Source organism: Pipistrellus kuhlii, unplaced genomic scaffold (genome assembly GCF_014108245.1).
Source record: "Pipistrellus kuhlii isolate mPipKuh1 unplaced genomic scaffold, mPipKuh1.p scaffold_m20_p_1, whole genome shotgun sequence".
Taxonomy (NCBI): Eukaryota; Metazoa; Chordata; class Mammalia; order Chiroptera; family Vespertilionidae; genus Pipistrellus; species Pipistrellus kuhlii.
Window position 1 is genome coordinate 31,031,727 of NW_023425404.1, and position 14,990 is coordinate 31,046,716.

A 14,990-nucleotide genomic window follows, 5' to 3' on the forward strand; every position below is an offset into this window, starting at 1 on the left:
TGGAAAAGGGTCAGTTTTTTGTGTGGTTTTTTTTTTGTTGTTGTTCTATTCAGGCCTTTAACTGATTGGATGAGGCCCATCATGGTGGAGAAGCCAATCTGCTATACTCAGTCTTCCAATTAAAATGCTCATCTCATCCAAAACACCGTCATGAACACATCTAGAATAATCTATATATGGGAAAGCCTAAGTGACCGAACAACCGGTCAACCAGTCCCTATGACACACACTGACCACCAGGGAGCAGACGCTCAATACAGGAGCTTCCTCCTCATGGTCAGTGCGCTCCCACAGCCAACTTCCCACGGCCCCTCTTCCAGGCCAGCCAACCTCCCACAGCCCCAATCAGCCCGACCGCTGGCCAGGCCAAGGGACCCCACCCATGCACAAATTCCTGCACCAAGCCTCTAGTATTTAAATAAATAGCTGGGCACCCCATAGCCCAGTCAAGCTGACACATAAAATTAAGCATCACAGTATTTGTGTTTGTTTAAAATACACTCAAAGGATCCCCATTGCTGATGAGGGTGCTACAGCAATAGAGAGAGTAAAGGGTGTGCTGGCAAACAGAGGGCCTCATTTTCCTGCCCTTCCCAGAGTCCAGGCCCTCCCAGACATCTGAGCCACCGTGAACCACAAGCTCCTCCTACCAGCCCAGCAAGATAAGCAGGTACCTTCACCTCCCTTCAGGCAGGTCCCAGGTGAGCGCTCCCCCCACACCTGCCCCAGCCAGTGCAGCCCCAGGGCCCCCACACCCAGTAGGAGTTTGCACTGCTCAGCACTTCCCGGCGCCATCTTGCACACATTAGCCACCATACTCACCCTGGCTGGAGGAGATTACATTTTCCATGGAGAGAGGGAGAAAAAAGCCTTGCTAAAGAAACAGTCTCTTTTGTTCCCTTGAGTTCTCTGCTCCTCAAGTGGAGCCCCCTCCTTAGTGCCCCTATCTGTTTCAGGAGAGAAATGGAACAGAGGGCCTCGGTGGGTTTGCATGGAGAAAGGGTGCTGGGAGAGAGGAACAGGTGGGGAAGGGAAGGGGGTGAGAGAGGAGGATCTGGCCCCGGGGAAGGCACCGTGTCCCCACGCTGGGCACTGCATCTCCAGAGCACGGCTATCTGAACACCCCGGGCTTTTACAATAGTCCAGCTCTGAAACTGACCAGTGTCTCTTCACAGGCTTGTCACATCTACTGTCTGAGCCTCAGATACTAAGTGACCTTCCAGCCTCAAAACTAATCACCTCAAAGGTGATCAAAATCAAATATAATTTAATTGTATCAAAAGTGAACCATTGAAATGAAAAGAATCAAAAGGATTTCCTGGGATGTGAGGTCCAGGTCTTGCAGCGAGGAGCAAAAAGGCTGGCCAGGGTGGGGGTGAAGCACACACCTTGCCTTTCCTCAGTGGTCCCTGCTGGCCTCTGAGCTTGGGATCTCCTCCTGAGGCAGGCCCATCAGCTGGAGGTTTCCTCCTTCCTTCCCCAAGCATCTGATGGTCTTATTCTGCCCATGGCGTCTGCTCACCCCATCTGCTGGGAAACTAAGCTGTTCACACCTGCCTCCCCAGACACAGCCAGTAAAGGGCCAAGCTGGGCCTAGAGCCCAGCCCCTGCCTCCAGGCTTTCCCTGCTCTGTAGCCTGCGGGAGCACTGCCCTGGGGGTCAGGCCGCTGAGCATCAGTTCAGCTCTGCACCGGCTGCTCTAAGACCTCAGACACAGCACTTCCCTGCTCCCAGCCTCCCTGGTAGGTTAGCCCAAGGAATCACCACATTCCCCCAGCTCTGAGGTCCGCCAGGCTAGTTACCAGGTAACCAGAAACTTCCGAGTGTAGGTATCCCTATTCAAACGGTGTGTAATGCCCATAGAACAAAAAGATTTCTGTTTCCCTAAGGCTGGGCCCGGGGACAGTCTTCCACATTGGGTTAACCAGAGAAAAATAATGTGCTTGGCATCTAAGAGTCCACCCATCACTCCTGCAGCAAATATGTGCCCCAGGTGGAGCATGAACTGGGGGATAGGACTCTGCTCCTTCCTCATTGGTCTTGGATGCCATGTTCCTCTTATAGCATGGTAATTTATGGATTTCTAGGAGTAATTTTAACTATGTTTTTTTTTTTTTTTTTTTTTTTTGGCCTTGCACATTCTATGGGTCGGCAACTAAGTAATTGCGGATTTTTAAAAGAAAATCAAAGACAATTTTTTCATGGAACTAAATAACTTTATTCTGTAATGTATTGCCCATTTTGATCAATGACCTTTTGCCATCTTTCAGGCAGCATCATAATCCCACGTTCAAAAAACTTCTGGTTTTTATTAGCAAAAAACTGAATCAGGTACGATTTGACATCATCATCATTATTGAAATTTTTACCATTCAAGGAGTTTTGTAAAGATCGAAACAAAAAGTAATCAGATGGTGCAAGGTCAGGACTATATGGTGGATGTGGCAAAACATCCCAACCAAGCTCCATTAATTTTTGCAGAGTGACCAAAGATGTGTGTGGCCTTGCATTGTCATGATGGAATACAACACCTTTTCGATTTGTCAATTCGGGCCGCTTTTCTCCAACTGCATTGTTTAATTTCATTAGTTGTTCAATGTAGACATCAGAATTGATCATTCGGTTGGGTGGTAAGAGTTCAAAGTAGACAATTGCTTTGTAATCTCACCAAACTGATAACAAAACCTTCTTTTGATGAATATCAGCTTTTGATGTTGTTTGAGTTGGTTCACCTGGCCTGCTCCACGATCTTTTCCGCTTGATATTGTTGTAAACAACCCATTTTTCATCGCCAGTTATCAGTCGTTTAAAAAATGGATCATTTTCATTACGTTTCTTTAGCAAATCGCAGCTGCTAATGCGTTGCGTTAACTGTGATTCTTTCAGTTCGTGAGGAACCCATGAATCGAGTTTTTGAACATAGCCAAGTTGTTTTAAGTGATTTTCAATGCATGTATGTGATACATGAAGCTTCTCTGCAATCTCACGTGTTGTACTGTGACAGTCCGAATTGATTATTGCTTTGATTAGGGCATCATCAACTTCAACTGGACGACCAGAGCATTTTTCATCTTTGAGTGAAAAATCACCAGAACGAAATTTGGCAAACCAATTTTGACACTGCCGTTCTTTTAAGGCTTCGTCACCATAAACAGCACATAACTTTTTATGAGCTTGCGATGCGTTTTTCCCTTTGCGGAAATAAAAAAGCAAAATATGACGAAAATGTTCCTTTTGATTTTCCATTTTTCAACGAACGCCAAACGAAAACTACAAAACAGATCAAAAAACTTTTTTTACTGGTTAACAGCTGAATAGCCAACTATCAAATAACAAAATGTGTTTTACATTTGTACTACGTCTGCAAACCTAAAAATTCAACTGAAGCCATATATGTGTGAAACCAGCAATTACTTAGTTGCCGACCCCTAGTTAGTGTGTTTTCAGTAATAAATACCTGAAAACTCAACTCAATTGGGCTTATACAATAAAAAGTAGTTATTGCTTATATATCAGAAGAGCACAAGCTGCAGGTACAGTTTGATCCATGGGTTCATAGAATCATCAGGACTTCAACTCCTCCTCTAGATGCTTCTCTCAGACACACACACACACACACACACAGTGCATCAGCTCACACTTCTCATTGTCACAAGGTCACTGCCAGCAGTCCCAGGGCTTGCATCTCCATGCCAGAGGAAAGAAACTACTTTGGTCCCAGAGTCCCAAACAGAAGCCCTAAGATTCACTCTGATTGGGGTGACTTACATCATTTGCTCACCTGTCTCAGTAACTACAGCCAGGACATACGTTGGCCTCACCTGAGGTATGTGCTTCATCTCCAGAACTGGGAATGGGGCCCGGCTCCCTGAATCCCATACAGAAATGAGGACTTTTGAGAAGAGGGAAGTGGAAACCAGGGAATCAAGCAACGTTTGCTTTAAACGGAAGTTGGGTCACTCCACTGAAACTCTGCGTGAAAAATACACCATTTCTCAGCAACCCTTTTTCCAGGATCTGAATCTGGAGGCCCCTCTTAGTCCTGAGGCAAAGCCAAAAGCTCTGAAGCTGCTGCTGCTGACAGTGAGACAGAGGGTCACAGTAGCCAGTGGGCACCTCTTTTTGAGAGCCTTGCAGGTCACCCTATGCTATGCAGCAGGGCACACAAGAACATCTTGGCCTTAAGGAAAGATGATACTAACTCACTGACCACAGCAGGCAGCAGGGATGAGATGCTGGTTTATGTGGAAAACATTGGGGTAATCCTGGAGGGCTTCCTGGAGCAGGTGGGAATTTGTGATGGATCTTTAAAGGACTGATCTCCGGGGTAGGGTGTGCATGCCACAGAGGATGTGCAGGACATGATACAGGAGTATAGAAACAAAATGATTCAAGCTCTACTTAGGTTTATGTTTTATTTGAGAGAAAAAAAACAGGATGATGGATATTTAATATACAGATGGATAGTTGTTTAAAATACACTGGTTTAATTAACATAAAACTGTACACACACTGGAGGCACGTGTTACCTTTTCTTCTTACGGAGTGGGCATCCTAAAAGGTTGAGAGACTAAGATTGCCTTGAAGGATGGAGCCCAGGAGAAGCAGAAGTCAGGATGAGTGTCCAAGGGGCCTTGGAGAGGGTGTGAGGTAGGAAGCCAGAGACCCCTTCTCTTCGCCTGTGTCCTGCTGGAAGCCAAGGAACCCAGGGCCCGGAGGGACCCTGTCCTGCCTCCTCCCTTGGCCAGGCCCTGAGTAGAGGGCAGCCAGCAAGGAGGGGGCTTACAGGGCTTTGGCTGGAGCCTGCCATCTATCCTGCCCTCCGCAGCAGCCCTGGTCCCCGCGCCCCCACGGGAGGAATGCCGGGAGCCCACAGCCGGTGAGTCACGGCCCACGGCCCATGGAAAGGGTCCAGTGCTCACCACGACCTTTGGGGTTTGCCATGCCGTGCCAGTGCCCACGCCAGCGGGTGTCGGGTGTCCAGTCTCGGTGAGGCACCACGGGCCCTGAGGCTGCAGATGGCTATATAAGGCTGCTGCCGCGGGAGGCAGCAGGGGCTGCCAGACCCCTGGAGCAATCTGGCGGGTCTCGGTGATGACGCCAACATTTTCCCTGTGCTCAGGCAGTTCTCCCCTCGCAGCGAGACTGAATCATATCCTCGAAACCTCAAGCCCGACAGGCACACGTAATGCCAACACTCACGAGTGGCAAGGAGGGCTGACCTAGGCCCTTCCTTCACGGCGACACCGGGACAGCTGTCTCGGGAGAGCTCTCTGCCACAAACCGTGGGGCCTCAGCGTCTGCCTCTGTAACGAGGGGATGGCACGCCCTGTTCTGCCACCTCCTGTAGTGCCACGGGCACCCGGAGAGACCAGCTCCGGGAGGATGGAGATGGGTGTGAGGGCTGGCTCTTGTTCTCGGTCTTGTAGCAAATTGGGGGTCACTGAGACTTGGCAGATTTACTGCCTGAATGTCGCATGTTGGCCGTCACCAGGACACACGGCTCCCGGGAAGCCGGCAGTCTTTGTGCATAGCTCACACCCTGATCCAGCCCCTTCTGTGTCTGGGTGTCCCTTGACATCGGTGACTTTCCCCGGTGCCCCTGAGGGGGAGGGGGTGCAGGAATTGCTAGCCCCATTTCCCAGCCAAGAACACCAAGGTCTGGAAAAGTCAATGCAAGGCCACAGGGCAAGAGGTGGCCCAATCAGGATGAAGACCCAGCCCCGGGATTCTCAGCCCACCTCGCCCTGTGTTGGGGTCCCTCCGAGCAGGCCAGGGGCCTCAGAGTCCCAGCCTGTAAAATGGGTAGGAATGTGGGGAGTCTGCCTGGCCCGGCCTCGGGGTGTTTTCTAAGACACGAGGTGGCTCTTCTAGGAGAGGGCCACGGTTTTCTCATCCAGACCCGGCTGTGCCTGATTCCCGAGCCGCTTCCCCCCCCCCCCCCCCCAGGCACCCTGCAAGCTGTTCCTCGAAGGCGCTCCTGGCAGACAGCACTCCCCTAGGGCACGTTCCTCTGGGAGACTCCTGAACTGTCCCGTTGACCTTGAACCCCAGAGCAGCCAGCAAAGCAAGCTTGGCGCCTCAGCCGCGCACACTGATACCCCTCTCTCTCTCTCTCTCTCTCCTCTCTCTCACTCTCTCTCTCTCTCTCTCTCTCTCTCTCTCTCTCTCTCTCTCTCTCTGCCAAAAATTACATTGTCTAGACAAACAGATTTTATGAGCCCAATTAATTCCTGCCAGTCCAAAATGGGCATGCTTAATGAGTGATATATTTAGAATCCGTCATTATCTGGTCCCCAGGGGAGAAACCTCAGCTCTTATTTCATAGACTTAATTTCAAACAGAGCTCTATTAACTCCCACTTCAGACCTCACTTTCTTTCCTGAAGCGCAGAAAGGGGGGAGGCAGGGAGGCAGCCGGGGGAGTGTGACACCAGAAGACACCAAAGTCCTGTAGGGCCTGAACCTCCAGGCCTGTCCCCCCTCAACTCTCTTAAGTCAGAAAATGACCGACTGCTGCTTCTTTGGACCGAGTTGCTCGTGGGGGGTCGAGATGGGGGGCAGCTGCTGGGAGGGCAGGGCTCCAGAAAGGCCATCTTGCTCCCAGCATCTCCCACGTATCTGTGCCCAAAGCTCATGGTCCGCTGTGCTCCATCCACAGGGCCTGGGAGGCCTCTCGGGCCACGAGAGCTGTGCACCCCCTGCCCCGCCACACAGCCTCCTGGGAGGGTTCCTTTCTCGGGTGGCTGTTATCACGAGGGCCTGAGCAGAGGAGGCCGCTGCTGGCCGAGAGCTGGACAGGCACCCAGCGCCTAGAACACATGTGTCAAACACAAGGCCCGCGGGCCAAATCCGTCCCGCCAGGCTTTGCAATGTGGCCCGCACTGCGCTGTCATCACTGCACTCCGCTGCATTTCCATCACAATGACAGTTTATGACTGTTCAGTAAACCATTCGGCCCGCGATTTAGGCTGGATTTTAGATTTTGGCCCCTTCTCTGATTGAGTTCGACACCCCTAGCCTAGAGGGTTCCAGATGTGCCAGAGGCAGGCGTGCTGGCAGAGCGGCAGGTGGTCCCTGAGGGAACCCTGCCCGCCATCAGGGTTTCGCTTTATATCAGCCCTGGGTTTCCAGCTGGGGGTGAGGCAGAGAGGGGATTTTGGGGTGCCATGGGGGAAGGTGGGATTCTCCCTGGCCTCAAGGGAGGTGGCACTGCCAGGTTTGGGCCAGCCAGGAAGGGGTGCCACGTGATATTTTCCAGAAGCAAGTAAGCAAGGTGTATTTACTTCCGATGGGTGCAGGACAGACTGGCATCAAGTAGATGGCTTACAAAGACAGAACTGCATTCTCTCGCAGTTCTGGAGGCCATGCATCTGAAGCAAGGGATCAGCAGGGCTGTGCTTCCGCGGAAGGTTCTGGAAGAGAACCCTTCTTTGCCTCTTCCAGCTTCCTGGGGCCCCAGGCATTCGTTGGCTTGTGGCAGCACCCCTCTTAGCTCTGCTCCCGTCCTCACAGGACTCTCTCTCCTCAGTCTTCTTCGCGTGTCTCTTATAAGGACACTTGCTGGATTTGGGGTCTAAATTCAGCATCAATTCCGAAAAACTGACACGCAGCCTTATTCCAATGTGTAAGAGCTTTCCTAGGAGAAGCTTACCTACACGGGCAAAGGGGTGGCGGGCCAGGGAACACCCACCCCTGCCCCAGACAGAGTCTCTTTTTTATAGGGTGTTAGTAGTAAAAGCATATGGGGGCAGGCACATAGACCACCAGGAAGAACACTGCGTTTCTAAGTTAACAGACAACGTCAGGCAGGCATCCGCACTCTGTGCATTCATTGACCTCCGTCCAGGGGTCTGGCGTTGATCTCGGGGCGGCGTTCTGGGTAGCCAGCCGAGCCTGAGGCCACAGAGTTAGACAGTCACAGAGGGTTTAACACAGAGCGTTCGCCGTATCCCAGACGCCTTCCCTGCGGGAGCCATAGTGAACCTCCAACGCGGTTCCCTGCAGGCCCAGTGGGTAACCCAGGCTGACCTCATCTTGAAATCCTTCACTACAACTGCAAAGACCCCGTTTCCAAATGAGCTCACCACAGCACAGGCTCAAGGCTAAAGCCCAGGATGGTTGGCTGTCCCTGGTCACTGCTGAGCCCTGCTGGCCACCTGGCCCACCCTGAGCAAAGACTTCGTGGCTCAGGGGACAATCATGACCTTGAGCAGCATGTCTGCCTCTGAGGCCCTGGCTGAAAGGCTGTCTGTCAGGTCAGGTGAGGACCGAGGTCCTGCAGGTAGTGACAGGTGGCGAAGGCTCTATGGCTCCAGAATCATTCCTCTGGGCCCTGCCCGGCAGAGCCCCCGTGTGCCCAGGCGTGGGGTCTGGCCACCTCCGCCCCCACAGCTGCCCCCCAACCCCACAGGCCACTCTGCCTTGCACTAGAGCCCTCTTGTCTCAGTAGTTTGCTTGTTACTTTTACTGTGTAAATATAAAATAAAATAAAATAAAATAAAATAAACCATTCCTCTGCCTGAAGGACCACCATGGCCACTCTCCCACCATCTGAAAAACTCATCTTCAACGGTTAAGGCCCAACTCAAGCATCACCTCCTCCATGATGTCCGCCCTGCCCTTCTCCCAGGGACTGCCTCTCGCCCACGTAGTCTTCGCCTCCATATCTCCACATCCTGGCCAGGGCCTGGAGTGGGCCCCAGGCCCCGAGACTTCCCACTGAAAGCGCAGCGTCCCTCCCCGAGAGAGACGTTCCCCCCACCCACACCTCGCCTTCTCCTCCTCATTGCCCCCAGGTCCCAGCCTTTCCCAGGAAGGAGCCCCGCCCCCAGCATCCTCACGCGTCTTCTCTTCCTCCCCAGGCTCGTCGTGGGCGCCCCGCTGGAAACCAACGGCCAGCAGAAGACGGGAGACGTGTACAAGTGCCCAGTGTCCCACGGGAACTGCACAAAGCTCAACCTGGGTAACGAGGGACTCCGGTCTGGCCACAAGGAGGCCAACCGTTGTGTGGGGCGGGACAGGCGTACAGCGCAGGATCGCACTGGCTCCTCCCAGCCGCTGTCCGTGTGCCCATTTTATAGATGAGGATGCTGAGGCCAGAGAGAGGAAGCAACTTTCCCACAGTCACATGAGGTTGGGAATGAAGCTCAGGCCTCCAGTGTCCCAGGGCATTGCTCCTTCTGGCTCACCCCTGCCCCTTCCCAGCAGGAGGAAAACGCCCGCTGCCTCCTCTCTGATTTGGGAGTGCCAACAGCCACAGCTCCCATTCCTACATCTTAGAGTAGGGGTGTCGAACTCAATCAGAGAAGGGGCCAAAATCTAAAATCCAGCCTAAATCGCGGGCCGAATGGTTTACTGAACAGTCATAAACTGTCATTGTGATGGAAATGCAGCGGAGTGCAGTGATGACAGCGCGGTGCGGGCCACATTGCAAGGCCTGGCGGGACGGATTTGGCCCGCGGGCCTTGTGTTTGACACATGTGTCTTAGAGGATGTTCGCGCCTCGTCTGGCACTGGTTTCAGCGCTTTTTAACGTGTTGACTCATTTAATCCCCTATAAAATCCAGCTATTAAACAAAGGAGGAAATGATTGCATGTGGAGGTGAGGGGACCTGCCTGGGGTCCCCCAGCTAACAAGCAGCAAGGCTTGGTTTCAATCCAGGCAGAGTAACTGCCATGACCTAACCCCGCGCTTCTGAAATGCAGGCTTTGTTCCCCTGAAGAGCTTTCAGCCATAGGGGTGCTGTGAGCCGCCTCCAGGCCTTCCCAGCCCTTGTAAAATCGGGGGGGGGGGGGGGGGGGGGGCAATTCCCTAAAGTACACACACCAGTCCTCTAAACCACTTCCACTCTGTCCTAAAGGTCAGACAGTGGCCAGGCTACCACTTGCTTAGGGAAGTTCCATTTGGGCTGAGAAGCCCTGGTTCCAGGCTTTGCCTAGAGCCGTGGTCGGCAGACTGCAGCTCGCGAGCCACATGGGGCTCTTTGGCCCCCTTGAGTGTGGCTCTTCTACAAAATACCACGGCCTGGGTGAGTCTGTTTTGAAGAAGTGGCGTTAGAAGAAGTTTAAGTTTAAAAAATTTGGCTCTCTAAAGAAATGTCAATTGTACTGTGGATATTTTGCTCTGTTGTCTAATGAGTTTGCCGACCATTGCCCTAGGCAGTGTTTCCCAAACTTTTGACATATGTGTACCCCTTCTATAATTTTTGTAACGCTGAGTACCCCTCGTACTCATGAGAACGTAGAATTAGGCGCCTCTAAGCACGGTGCAGTGCATATCCCCACCAAACTCCGGTGCAACGCGTACCCCCACCCAACTCTTCCCGTACCCCTGGGGGTACGCGTACCACACTTTGGGAAACAAAGGACTGGCTGCCCAGGGCCAGGATCCTCCGCTTCCCCCTCTCCAGAAGGGGAGCCCCCACCCTAGAGCAGTGGGGTGGGCTTTTCAGGGAGGTGGGGCAGATGGCGGAGCTCCAAGACATAAGCAGATGGATGAAATGGCCCACATCAAAGAGAAAGCCCCAAGAACTGGATCTCAGTGTGGCCTGCAGTGCCGGGCACCCCTGCTGCTCATATCTGCGTCAGCTCCACGGGTGGGAAGTTCAAACCCCGGGACAGGACAGCCGAGGCCCGGCTTCGGAAGGAAACAGACCGGGGGGGGGGGGGGGGGGGGGGGTCAGGGCTGCCTGGTAGCTCACGGATCCCAGCCATCGCCACTCTGAGGGCTCAGCTTCCAAAACAGGCCACGCTAGGTGTGTCCTCCCATCTGTGCAGTGTCGTCACCGTGTGCTCATAGGGTGCTCACAGCCCCTCTCTGAACCTCCGTTTGCTTGTGTGTAAAATGGGAGTGATCCTAGGATGCATTCCAGTCTAGTATGTCCCCCGAACTTTAACGAACAGCTAGTGTGTGCTAAGCACAGTGCGAGTTATTGGGGACACAGCTGAGAACAAGACTCCGAGGAGGAGACAATAAGTGAGGGTCAGCCTGGGTAGAGAGAACTGCTGTGTGTGAAAAACCAGGGGGAGTGGGGGGAGGTAGAGAGAGAGGCCTGTGCCTTAGCAAGGTGGTCAGGACGGCCTCTCTGAGCAGAGCATGGAGCAGAGGTCTGGGGCTGAAATGGAACCAGAGCATCCCAGCCAGAGGAAGACAAGTGCAAGGCCCTGAGGTGGGAATAAGCTCACCCTGTTGGAAAGAATGGCTCTGTGCAAAGAGGGAGCAAGGGGGCTGATGGAAGGTGCAGGCCCTGGGGTCAGGGCTGGGCCATGCGGCCTTTGAGAGAAGCTCCTGGTCCAGGTGGGGACACAGATGCGTGAACCGTTTCATTTCCGCTGTTGCTCCAGTTTCCCCTGGGCCCGGTGTCCCTCCGAGGAGGAGCCCCTGTGGCAGGGAGAAACCACTGGACCCTGAAAACATTCCTGCCTGGGACATAGCTGGGCAGCACAGTGCTGCCAGGAAGCCTCATCACAGGGTGTTCCTTCCCCTCCTCGGAGAGCACATGGCATCTGCCAGTGGCCCACAGTGGAAAATGCAGGGCAGGGAAACCTGAGTTCTGGGTTTTGACTGGCCTTTCCAGGCTCTGAGCCTTGCCAAGCCAGGAATGTGCCTTCCTCTCTCTGGGAAGGCTGAGTATTTTGTCAGGCATTCACACCTCAGTGTGAACACCCTCAGTGTGAACACCCTCCGCGGGTGCTTTCTTCCCAACTCCTGGATGAAGGTAGGAGGACTTTTTGGTTTTTGTGGGGGTTTTTTAAAATATATTTTTATTATTGATTTCAGAGAGGAAAGGAGATGGAGAGAGAGATAGAAACATCAATGAGGAGGGAGAATCATAGATCCACTGCCTCGGCACCACCCACACTGGGAATCCAGCCTGCAACCCGGGCATGGGCCCTGACCAGGAATCTAACCATGACCTCCTGGTTCTTAGGTCGATGCTCAGCCAGCTGAGCCACGCCGGCCGGGCAGAGTTAGGGGTTTTAATGAGGAGCTGGGATTCTGGAAGGCAGGCCCTGTGAGAGGAGAGGCTGTGTCCCAGGACTTCATGGAGACGCACTGAGATAGGCCTTGGTCTCCTGGTCACAGAGCAGAGGTAGTGCCTGCCCCAAATCCACAGGCAGCGGAAGCAGCAGAAACAGGACCCGAACCTGAGTCTGTCTTCCTCCAACACGATGGCCTTCCCTGCCATGGCCATCTGCCTTCGGCAGGCACGGCTCCACTGAGGACTTCGGTTCCTGAGACACGGGAGAAAGACGGGGGCAGACTGCGGGGAGGGACGTGCCCCTTAAGTAAGTGGAGGGCAGAATTCGACAAGCAGCTGAGGGTGGATGTGGCCAAGTTGGGGCTAGGAGCTGCCTCTCTAGGTCTCTCACTGCCACCCCAGGGCCAGCACAGCCCTGCCAGCAGATGGGAAGCTCAGGATGGAACCTTGAATATTCTGGTCCAAAGCCCCACTCTATCATTCACCAGCAATCACCTCTGTAGAAATCACTAACCCTTTATGCACCTTGATTTTTTTTTTTGATTTTTTTTTTATTTATTTATTTTTTTATCTGTAAAACGGGAATGGTAACTTCTGGGCCTCCCAGGACCAGGAGGGAGTCTGGGAAAGGCACTTGTGGATGATACTTTGTAAATGATTAAGAGACGGTTTTTTAAAATACAGTTATGACTATTATTTTCTCTCTGGTACCTTTGGATGGATAAAACAGAAAGCAATCCCAGTCACAGCACAGCCAACAGGGGCTGGATTTCAAAAGGAGCCTGACTACCAGCTGAGGGAGCCCAAAGGGAAACAACAACAAACACAGCTGCCCACTCCAGCCGGGCGCAGCCAAGCGGCTGCAGGCCTGGCCTCTGCTCATCTCTGTGAACGCCCACCCAGGCCCCGAGGGCTGTGTCCAGAAGGCCGGCCAGCTCTCCATACCTCCAGGGTATGCAAGCCATGCTCCTGAGGCCGGAAGCCCCTAGAAATCACCCCCTGCCTAGCAGGGGGGACACAAGATCCTCCTTATAGCAGGAGGCTTGGGGCTCAATGAGATGCCCAACATGCTTTCCCCCAAACGCTTCCTCCCTGTGCCCATACTCATGTGTGCACTCACAAGTGTGCATGTGTGCACACACATACACGTATACTTATATCCTGACACATGTCTGGGGAATTCAAGCTCACTTCCTTTCCTTCAGTGGCCTGACAGGATGATCTAGTAAAACCTTAACTGACATAATTTATTTAGCAATTCTAATCTTCCACCACCCCTTCCCTACATCCATTTGGCTGATAATCCTGCTCCTTGACATTCTCGGCAAGACCTTTACCTCTAGAAGCCTCTTGATAATTGGCTATTTGCTACCCATGAGAAAGGATCCATTATCATCAGTGAATCAGGCAAGCGGGCCCTGAGAGAGCAAGCCAGGGGTGGGTAAGTTTCAGGGCAGGGGACTTGAAGAAACATATGGAGGAGACACTTCTCAGGGAAAGCCAGGTGGGGTGCCATGGTATGTGTCATATGGGACACAAGGGGAAGATTGGGGTCCATCCAAGGGCTGGAGTAATGCCGATGGTCTTGATCGAGCATCTAAAAGGGTTAAGGAACCTGGAGGAGGCATTGCACGTAAATTAAATAAGAATCCAGAGATTAAACATAATTTTGGAAGGCATTTTGGGGGCCAGACAAGCTTGGCTAAAGAAACCAAGTTCTCCTTGTCTCAGAAACCCTTGCTTTTTATTAACACATTTTGTCCTAAGGCAAGGTAGAGATGCATATCAAAGAGTAGGGTTCTGTACAGAATCCATTATCAGATTGGGGAATTGCCTTCAGATGTTTGGCCAACAGGAAGCAATAACACGTAGACTGAGATGCCCCCAGCTGTCTGACAGCAAGTAATCAATTTATGTATCCTTTTCAGGTTTGGGGAAATGCCTTTAGCCATTCCCAGATGATTCAGCCCTGCTGGTATGCTGGAATTGGCTTCTGGCACTGGAGTAGGGAAAGCTCTAAACTAGGAGATGGAAAGTTCTGCCATGTGCTTCCTGTGTGACTTTAGGCAGGTTCCTTGGCCTCTCTGAGACTCATTTTCCTCATCTCACAGGGAGTTGAGAGGAAATGATTAGATCATGTCTGAGCAAGGCCTTAGTAAACCAGGATGGTCTTCATCAACATGCAGAGAAAAGTGGGGAGGACTCACTTGGCACCAGCCTTGCCACAGGCAACTCCAGTGGTCAGAGGCCACAGCAGACCCTGGGTGATGGGGGGGAGAGGAAAGGGGAGCTGCAGGCTGAGCTTCTCCCTCCCACCTCAGGAAGAGTCACCCTATCGAACGTGTCCGAGCGGAAGGACAACATGCGTCTTGGTCTGAGCCTAGCCACCAACCCCAAGGACAACAGCTTCTTGGTAAGAGCCACCTGCCCCTCCCTCTCTCCAAGCCCCGACCTTCCTGCCCCATGGACCCTCCTGCCCCATGGAACCTCCTCTTGGGACCAGGAGAGACATGGGGTGACTGTGTCCTCACACGCACTCTCACTCTATCCACCAGGCTGCTGCCCACACACACCACTCTGCTAGGTTCCTGCCTGGGCCACTCTGGCTGCTGTGCCCTAAATTTTTGTGGAAGAGGGGCAGTCCAGACAAGAAAAAGAGTTGATCCTTTTTACCCATGTGCCCTGAGGGTGAGAGACTAAAAGCCTGAAAAGGAACAAAAATAAATAAAGGCCCTCTGTCCAAGACAGAGGCCGAACCTTGCTCCAGGTTTGATCAAAGGAATAGGACACACCACACACCCTAAGAGACTTGGAAGGGAAGCAAAAAATGAATGAACACAGATTTACTACAACCAGAGAAAGGCTACTGAGTGATGGGCCACCTGGACTGCTCAGGACTAGAGGGAAGGCTTTCCAGGGGAGGTTCCTGTGTTCTTTTAAAGAATAAACAGGCCTTAGCAATGAAGAAAGAGGCGTGGGTACTTGGGCTGAGGTGATAAGGATATCC

At 52.6% G+C, this 14,990-nt stretch overlaps 1 protein-coding gene across 1 annotated transcript in view; it reads left to right on the top strand.

Annotated features, from left to right (window-relative positions):
* The window catches only part of ITGA11 (integrin subunit alpha 11), a 116,277-nt gene that overhangs the window by 46,441 nt on the left and 54,846 nt on the right, over nt 1-14,990 (top strand). Inside the window, exons 3-4 of the mRNA XM_036437707.2 lie at nt 8,864-8,964; nt 14,305-14,396. Of these exons, the coding sequence (XP_036293600.1) occupies nt 8,864-8,964; nt 14,305-14,396 (193 nt within the window). The remainder of the gene's footprint in view (nt 1-8,863; nt 8,965-14,304; nt 14,397-14,990) is intronic.